The sequence below is a fragment of the Octodon degus genome, unplaced genomic scaffold, assembly GCF_000260255.1.
Source record: "Octodon degus isolate 3935 unplaced genomic scaffold, OctDeg1.0 scaffold00107, whole genome shotgun sequence".
Taxonomy (NCBI): Eukaryota; Metazoa; Chordata; class Mammalia; order Rodentia; family Octodontidae; genus Octodon; species Octodon degus.
This window is the reverse complement of record NW_004524683.1, coordinates 610,970-620,855: the sequence shown is the minus strand read 5'-3', so window position 1 is coordinate 620,855 and position 9,886 is coordinate 610,970. Positions and strand designations below refer to the sequence as shown.

General features: G+C 39.1%; 1 protein-coding gene across 1 annotated transcript in view; it reads right to left on the bottom strand.

The window, feature by feature from the left end:
• Nucleotides 1-160: 160 nt before the first annotated feature.
• The window catches only part of Lrp8 (LDL receptor related protein 8), a gene marked incomplete at its 5' end in the record, with an annotated part of 81,968 nt that continues 72,242 nt past the window's right edge, over nt 161-9,886 (bottom strand). The window contains 3 exons of the mRNA XM_023724185.1: nt 161-2,773; nt 4,816-4,992; nt 6,005-6,177. Coding sequence (XP_023579953.1) covers nt 2,735-2,773; nt 4,816-4,992; nt 6,005-6,177 — 389 coding nt within the window. The remainder of the gene's footprint in view (nt 2,774-4,815; nt 4,993-6,004; nt 6,178-9,886) is intronic.

The following is a 9,886-nucleotide window of genomic DNA, read 5'->3' as shown; positions in this document are numbered from 1 at the left end:
TAAAGTTTTAGTTTTCCCTATATTTGGAAGGCCTTTTCTACCAGTGGACAAATCCACCAGAAAGACAGGATAGGAAGCAGGTTTGAAACAATATTCAGTGAGCCCAAAGTTGTCTCCTGAACGAAAGGGAGGAAAAGGACTAAGCCAACTTCTTTTTTTTATAAATAAAGGAAATACTGTCTATGGTCCTGTTGGCATTATCTCTTAGCTTTCTTCCAGCTCTCTAATCCAATAACTGCTATTTGTTTTTGGCTATAAATACATATATGCATGGGAGAGGGAAATGAAACTATATCTCCAACAAGGCTCAAAAAACTTCCAAGAATAGGAGGAAGGTGGGTTGGACTCCTCCAATTTAATCTAATTTGCTACCATCCAACATGTATTTTTCCATTTGTTTCTTGTAGGTTCCTCCCAGAGCTACCTCTTTCAAACTGCAGTGGTAGCATATTCAGGAGGTAAGAATGTCTCAACTGTGAATTTCATCATTTTGAGGTCTCAGGCTCTAAGTCCTGACCTTATTTATGATCTTTTTTTTTCTCTGAAGGGCAGGATCTGACTAAAAATTTCAAAACTATGCATTAGCCACATTATCACTTAATTTCCCTTAGAAATTCAGTTTCTTTAGAGGCATATTACAGGAAAAGTCACTTGTCTTATGTAAATTTCAGTGTCTTTCATTTTCATCACTTTTCTTATAAAAAATAATTTTACTTTCCACTCTTGAAAGAATAGTAATGGTTAAGCTCCACAGGAGTTGGCCACTTGTTTTTAAAATTTTGTTTAATATGGGTGTAGGTCAACTGTATTTACTTTCTCCATGAATGTCTTGGGACCATCAACACATGTCTATTATGAGGAAGTTATAAGACATAGTGCCTTGGAAGCTCCAGAACATTGTTGTTTTCTTAGAGTTTAGGAGACCAAGAGTGATATAGAGCAAGGTCCTAGGAACAGGCTGATAGAACTCCAGATTGCCCAGAAATTCAACATGCTGGTGAAACATCCAAGCTTCAGAGTTGGGGGTGCTGGAGGACAGGAGTAGGGAGACATGGCTTAAGGATGTCAAGTTCCAGTTATATTAAGGTTAGATACAGGTTGTCTGCTCCTACTTAAGCCAAACATTTCCATGTGGTATGGGTGCCAGATTGTCTAGTGAAATGAAGTGGGAGAACAGCCGAGTTAAAGAGCACTCTTTGGATGAGGGAAGCCAATGCTGACTGGATTCTTTCAGGACTGTAGGCTATGTATCTAATGGGAGACCCCACAGATAGAAAATAGCACTTCTCACCTCACCCAAGGCCAAGGAAAAACAAAGAAGGTATCAATCATGAAAAGAAATCTGTACATATACCCAGTTTTTCCTTTTATTTTTACAAAGCAAAAAACCAAATCCCTGTGTGAATATATGCTATAATATTGCATATGCCATTTCCCCTCAACTGTGACTTCAGGTTTGGCCACTTTTTCTGACTTAAGCCAAAATTTACTTTTTCTGTGAACATATGATAAGAAACATTTAACTTTAAAATCCTTCCCCAAATATTAAGAGAATGAGGGGAAGAGAGAAATGGAGATGTGATAAAACCTACTCCACCATCTTTATTCTCATCTACAGCATGTCTCAGAGATTTGATGCCTGAGCCAGCCCGTACAACAAACTTGGGCTATTCTAAATATGTCTCCACTTAGCTCTCTAAGAATGCATCCTTCAGGGTACTTCAGAGGAAGTTTATATGATTCAATCCAGTGTCCTGACAGAAATTAAAGTTGCTCAAAGAGCTGAACATTAAAACAAGGACTTGCTTGTTCTGACAAACACATGTGTTGTATGTCTTGAGCTTAGTAGAACTCTGGCACTGTGTAATATGGCATCTGTACCTTGACCTTAGCCACAGACAAGAATGCCCAGGTAGGAGTCACAGCAGCCACAGGTGAAAGGATCTGCTTCTTCTACTACACGTTTGCACAAACCATGGTTTCAGTTTTTGGAGTCACTTCTGAAGGTTTCTCCAAAAACTCTAGACACCCTTCTTGTGGATAGTTTTTAAATAAATTTATGTATTTGAACAACAGCTGTAGATGTGCCTCTTCTCTACAGATTTTTCTCTCTCACACAAACACATATGCATACGCACACACACGCACACACACACACAAAGTCTGTGTGATGGGCCAAACACACCAAAAATAAATACTTTCACTTCTCTAAATTATTTATAGAACTAATCTTATTTTTGAAATATGTTAATAAATAATCTAAATGGAAGTTGAAATGTTTTAACTTATGTTGATGGATAGCCACAAAGCATAATCATTTTATTTACAGAAATGAAACCCCCAAACCTAAAAATGTTCCCCCAGATCAAACATCCTCTGTAAATATAGTATTTAAAGGATGAGTAAGGTACTGTACCATTGGCCCCCGTTTGGTTATGTACATTGTGTTAGTCACTCAGCAGTAGCCATTCCATGAATTCCTCATGGGTAGTGCAACTGTTAAAAAGTGTATAAAACATTATACATATAAAAACTCTCACATCCTTTGGATGTTTGCAGTTCATCATAACTTTGTGGTTACCTTTCCGCAACATAAATTTTTAAAAAGTTACACACACATACATACTCACTCACACAGACCCCTATTCAGAAACCCATCCATCCAGTCACACATCATCCAGAGAGTAGTGCATGGGACTGAACTCCAGGAGGCACGAAGGGGTTGGTCCCATCTTCAGGGCAGGCCATCGTCTTCCAGGCTTAATGCCACTCGCTGGGGAGATAGACCAAAGAAGCCATCATTAGATCCATAAGAGCTATTATTTCTTATTATTGAAGTATTAGACATACTATTATTTTACAGATATTGGCTCATATAATCTTCAAACTATGTCAAGAGTCAAGACTTATACTTATTTTACAGATGAGAAAACATAGTCATTGATGATCCCAGAGCTATGCTTCTTTCATCATTCTTTGTGTAAAAGAGGGCAGGAAAGATCTAAACTTTTCTCCCTTATAGAATCTCAGGTTGGGCCAACTTCAGTTGGTTAGTTTTACTAAATGTTAACTCCTAGGCTATGAGCAATTTATCCCAGGATGCTACTCACAATGAGGTAGTAACATGCAGGCGCCCTTCAAACAGCAATAGGAGGTATTAATTCAGTCCCTTTCTCCCTCATCCCTGTCTTCCTGTCACTGAAACCTAGACTTTCTTCTGCTACATATGGTTGACCCTTAAATGGTAAGTCCACTAACCCCTGCTTGAGTCAGCCTACACCATGTGGACAGTAGGTTTAAATTCTAGCCTAATGTGAAAGCTGTTTCTTTAGATCTTGTGATAGTCCCTGATATGTTTTAAGCACAAGATAACCCTTGAAGTCTGTAGTGCTTGAATTCCCTTCCTTTTGTTCTGTTTATTTTTTTTCTCCTCCAGATTATACCTGTAGCTTTCCCCAGCTGGTCCTGACATAATCTTGTTTGCTGCTCTTCCATTTCCTGGACTCTGAGTTGCATTATCTTTCTCATAGCTATGTGAACTGGGTGAGCCAACTAAGTTCTCTTAATTTTGTCTGTCAAATGGGAACAATGACCTATCTCCTACAGTTGATAGACAGCCAAATGAAACAATGCATATGGAGTATTTCACATAATACCTAACATACATGGGGTTTGAAATATTCTACATCAGCCTAGCCAGCAAAACATAGCATCTTCCTATATATGATTAAAAGAAACTCCACTCCCCTTCAAGTCCTCTTTGGGTTATTTGTGGTTTTTCCATGCGTGTCATGGCTGTGCTCCATTAATGAAGACCTTTAAGACCATCTTTTAGATGGTCTCCAAGACAAAAAACAGGCCAAAGACAGGCCTCAGTAGTGATGGCAGAGCTGTCTGAGAGAAACAGGAGTCACATGGTTCAGAATCCTGAGTTTCAGAGCTTTCGAAGGCTATTTACCCCATGAGAGTGGGAAGAGCCTGGCCAACCATGTGGAGTTTTAACTCTAGATCTGTCACTTCCTAGCTATGGTATTCCAAGAGTTAATTTCTATGTCTCAGTTTTCTCATCTGTAAAATGGGGCTGATAATATGAACTCTGACTGCAAAGATTAAATGAGAAAGTGTGTGTAAAGCACTGAGAACAGTTCTGACACATAGTGGGTGCTCCCACAATATTAATTTTCTCATTGTAATCTCTACTTTTATGACACTAGCAGGAGCTTATTACTTGGGCCCTAGACTCATCACAGGTAACTTCTGAGTCCTTGAAAACAAGGCCACTTTACAAGGATAAAGTGCTTTGTAATTTATGCTTTCACGCATGCTGCCTCACTTGAACTTCCCAAATTTACAATGCAGATAGATGGGATTACTATTCTCATTTTACATATAAAATTAGAGACATAACTGACTATGGTGATAGGCTACAGAATGATGGACAGGGAACCACCCTTTTACTCCAAGCTCAGTGCTTCTTGTACTGTGCTTTTTCTAATCTTTAAAAATTGGTCAAACAGCTGATTTCTTGGGCTGGCTGAGGTCAAAGATCCTCCTCATTTGCTCAACTCTATCTTGCATGTTTCCCTTTTGTAAACAGCTAGCTTCAGCAGCAGTATTGTCTGCCCTGTACTCAGTCACCTTCTTCTGCAGGCCCGTTTCCTTCCTCTGTGGCAAACCCATGTCTCCTCTTGTCCCAACACTCACTTTACATTTTACAGCCTTCCAGAACCAGAAAGCCTTCTAGGATTGGCTGCACTTGCCTTGGTTCAGGCCCTCACTCACCAGCCCCTCAAGGTCAGAGTGGCACTACCCTACCTTGCACTTGACGACAGGCAGCTCGGAAAGAGGGTTCTTCGGGAGTTGGTGCAGCTGTGACCTTGGTTCCCCCGGCAAGACAAAAAGCTCCTTGAGGGCAGGGGCTGAGTCTTCCAGTTCTCTGGTCTCCCCAAGACAAGGCTCTGCCCACAGTGGGCGATCAAAGCTTCTGATTGCCTGACAGGGGGATGGACCGGATGACCTCTGAGGTCACACTCAGCCCCCTGACTCTACTATACAACAATGACACCTGCTCTAGTCACTTCATTGTCCCTGTTCCCCATGCTCTTTTACTAGGTCTCTGGACATGCTTCTATCTGTAATACCACTCCCCTCCTCCTCTGTCTGTTAATCTTTCACAGACAGTTCATCTGTTACTTCTCTGTAAGGCACTCCTTGTCATTTCTCCAGGGAGACTTAATAACTCCCTAGAGATTTCCATATCATCTATTCAACAAATACTGGTTGGAAGGCAGCTAAGCTGTGCAGGGTGCCAGGAAGACAGACTAATCAGATGAGATCCTGCTCTCAAGGATCTCGTGTTCTAGTGGGGCAACCATGAGGTAAAACAAATGGACTGGAGTGTGACAGTGCTGGGAAGGAGAATAGGCCAGGGGACTGTGGGAGGACAAAGCAAGCTGGGAAAAGCTTCGTGGAAGGGACTCCAGAGCTTCCATTATGGCACTTAGCACACAGTTGTAAAACTATATATGAGTATCTCTAACTCCCCCATCAGCAACTTGGGAACAAGTCATTGTTTACTTACATTTGAACCCTTGATGTCTATAGTGCTCGGCATATAACTGACATGCAGTGTTTGTTGAAATGACTGCATTCAAATTAAATGGCCAAAGTTTTGAAAATTATTCAGCAGAAACAAAGGCATCTGGTTTCCTTACTGCCAGGAGAAGCCTAGGTACAAGGTGTTCCTGATGCCCTGTTACCCCAACCACCTACCTCTCAGGATGTCTTTTTTTCCCAGATCTAGAGCAATGGGAGGAACCTATGGCATGCAGGCTACAGTGGACTATTTATATCATTGGAAGTTGTAAAAGGTTCACCATCACTGGTCTAGACAGTGCCTGGTAGATGGTAGATTTTTAATAAATGTTGAAGGAATGAGAAAGGAAGGGTGGAAGGAAGGGAGGGAGGATGGAAAGGAAGATATTCTCCCAGAAGGGATACTTACTGCTGGGTAGACATGGCCAATCTGAGCAGTCCTCCCTATATGGAGCTCATCTTCATCTTCTTCTTCTGTTGTTTTCCTGTAGACTGGGTTGTCAAAATTCATGCTCTTAGTGTTCTTCCGCTTCCAGTTTCTCCAGATCAGGTAGCCACTCAAGCACAGCAGGGCTATTACCGCTGAAGGAAGGGACACATTACCCTGGACATCCAGGAATCTCCAGCCCAGTGCCCAGACATCAGTGCAGATATTGCCAACTCTGCCATACTACCAGCCCTTTCTCCACAGCAGTGCTTTCGGGAGCTCCTTTGCTGCTTGGGAGATTTTCTAATCCCTTCTTCCAGTGACCTGTCATCCTTTGCAATCCAGCTCAAATGAGAAGTCAGCCCCTACTCTTCTGGGCAAAGTCTGCTCCCTCCTGTGCATGTCTAGGCTACAGTATTCTATTTTACCTATCTCTACTCCTAACTAGACAGAGCCATTTGAAGACAGGAACTGTCTCATTTATCTCTGTGCCCAGTGTCTAGCTCTGGGGAGTTGCTCAGAGACAGATGCTAAATGAATGATTTTTTTTTTTTTTTTTTTTTTTTTTGCTTTAAAGAGAAAAAATTCAAATTTCAAAACAATGTAATAGGGCCGGGGAGATGGCTCAGTGGAATAAGTGCTTCCCTGGCAAGCACAAGGGCCTGAGTTCAATCCCCGGTTCCGCAAAAAAAAAAAAAAAAAAAAAAACCTACTTAGAACAAGCTAAGCTAAGCAAAGCACATGGATCGAGGTTCAATCCCCCAGCACCACATGCCAGCCAGCCCCGCCCCCTGGTGGGCTGAGCTGACCACACACACACACACACACACACACACAATAAATAAATAAACAAATAAATAAAATTAAAACAATGTAATAGAGTAACAATAGTTAATACATTGAGTACTAGTATTTTTAAATTAAGTTACTCAGAGTGCAAGATATTGGAATTTAGTTGTCCAAACGATATTAGCACTAAACTTGCTTTTCAATGAACTAAGAGACATTAGTAGTATAACTTTTTTAACTATCATATATTTTTTTCTTTTCCATTCCTCCATCCCAATTTCTTTCCTTTTGTTTTTCCTATATTACAATATCAAATGTTAATTTTGGATCTTATTTACTCTTTCAGTTTCTAAAACTAGGGAAACAATACGATGTTTATACATGTGCATCTGGTATGTTTTAGCTATAAATATGGTCTGGAGTAGCATCTATTTATCTATAAAAGTCTCCAGTTTATTTTTCTTTATGGCTGAGTAGTATTCCACTGTATAAAAAGACCACATCTTTTTATCCATTCCTTCACTGATGGGCAGTTGGGTTGTTTTGAAGATCTTCTGTGCTGCTATAAACAGAGGTGCACACACATCACTGGTATGTTTTTAATTCTTCTGGGAAGATACCCAGAAGAGGAACAGCTGGGTGGAATGGGGCCTCCAGCCCTCATTTTTTGAGGAATCTCCACATTGATTTCCATGTTGGACCAGTCTATACTCCTACCAACAATGGAAATGGTTGCTTTTTCCCATACTGCCTCCAGCATTTGTGGTTGATTTCTTGATAACAGCCCTTCTTTCTGGGATGAGAAGGAATCTCAGTGGTGTTTTAATTTGCATCTCTAGAAAGATCAGTGCTGTTGAACATCTTTCATATATTTATTTGCTGCTTGTATTTCTTCATCTGAGAAGTATGTATTTATCTCAGATGCCCATTTTTGGACTGGGTCTTTAAATTTGGGAGGTCTATTATTTTGAGTTCTTTATATAGTCTTAATAGTAATCCTTTGTTTGAGGAACAGCTGAAAAACATGTTTTCCCATAATATGGGTTGCCTCTTCACTCTGTTGGTGGTTTCTCCTGCTGTGCAGAACGTTTTTAATAAAACAAAGAGGGGCCAGGGAGATATCTCAGTAGAATAAGTGCTTGCCTGGCAAGTGCAGGGTCCTGAGTTCAATCCCTGGTACCACAAAAAAGAAAAAATAAAACAATAAAAAAATAAGTAAAGAAAAAATAAAAACAAAAACAAAGAATCCAGCTATTGATTCTAATATTATGTAATTAGGGTTTTATTCATAAGATCTTTGCCTATATGAATGTCTTCAAGAGTTTACCTATTCTATCTTCCAATATTTAGATCTTCGATCCATTTCAAATTTAGTTTAGTGCATGGTAAAAGATAAGAGTTCATCAGCATATGCAGAGCTAGTTTTTCCAGCACCATTATTAAAGCAGCTATCTTTCTTCCACTGAATATGTTTGACACCTTTGTGAAAATTAAAGTGGCTGAATATGTCTAGAGTTGTTTCTGCATCTTGTAATCTATTTCGCTAATTTTTGGGTTTGTTTTTTTGCCAATACCATGCTGTTTTTATCATAGTTTAATTTCAGTTTTATACTTTATAGTATAATTTCAACTCAGGGATTGTAATGTCCCCTGCCTTGCATTTGTTGCCCAGAATTACCTTTGCTGTTCTAGGTCTCTGGGGCAATTTTAGGATTCTTTTCTCTCATTCTGTGAAATATGCTATTGAAATTTATTATAATTGCATTAAATCTGTATAACAGCTTTGGAAGTATGACCATTTCCACTATATTAGTTCTTCTACCCAAGAGTAAGGAATAGCTTTCCATTTTCTTATATCCTCTTCAGAGTACTGAGTTTCCAATGTAGAGGTCTTTTACTTCCATTATCAGTTTAAGTCCTAGGAGTTTCATTTTCTTGGATGCTATTGTAAAATGTGTTCTATCCCTAATTTCTCTCTCAGTGAATTTGTTATTTATGAATACACTATTGATTTTTAAGTGCTGGCTTTATATTCAACTGTGCTACTAAATTTGCTTATTAAATCTAGAAGTCGTCTTGGGGAGTTTCTGGATTCTTCTATGTAGAGTATCATGTTATCTGCAAATAATAATTTAACTTCTTCCTTTTCTAACATTATTCCCTTTCTTTCTTTCTCCTGTCTAATTGCTCTGGCTAACATTCTGGGACTATGCTGAATAGGAATGGAGACAGTGGACATCCTTATCTTATTCTTGATTTTAGAGAAGGCTTTCAGTTTTTGTCCACTTAGCATGATGTTGGCTCTTGGTCTGTCATAGATGGCTTTTATCAGATTGAGATAGACCATCTATTCCAATTTTCTGTAGGGTTTTTATTATGAATGAGTGTTGGACTTTATAAAAAAGGTTTTTTGCATCTATTGAGAAGACTGTGTGATTTCTGTCCTTGGTTCTGCTAATATGGTCTATTATATAATCTTCTTGATGATTTGCTTCATTCTATGTTTAACCGTATTTTATTGAGGATGTTTGCATCTATGTTCATTAGGGAGTTTGGCCTGTAATTCTCTTTCTTGGTTGGGTTCTTCTCTGGTTTTGGTATCAGGTTAATGCTTGCTTCCAGAAATGAGTTCAGGAGTATTGCTTCCCTTTCAATTCTATTAAAGAGTTTGAGAAGTAGTGGTGTTAAGTCTTCTCTAAGTTTCTTGCAGATTTTAGTAATGAATCTGTCAGGGCCTGGGCCTTTCTGTTTTTTGGGGGAGGTTTTTAGTTACATCTTCAGTTTCATTGATAGATACTGATTTAGAATTTTTATATCTTCTTGACTCGGCTTTGGTAACTCATATCTAGGAATCTGCTCATTTCTTTTGCATTTTTCATCTTACTGAATATAAGTTTTTAAAGTTGGTATAGGTTATCTTCTAGATTTCTGCAGGATCCATTATGATTTCACCCTTTTCATTCCTAATTGTATGCATTTGAGTTTTTTGTTGTTGCTGTTCAGGTTGGATAAAAGGTTAATCGATTGTATTTAATTTTTCAAAGATCTTTCAATGAATCTTCAATTCATTGTTTT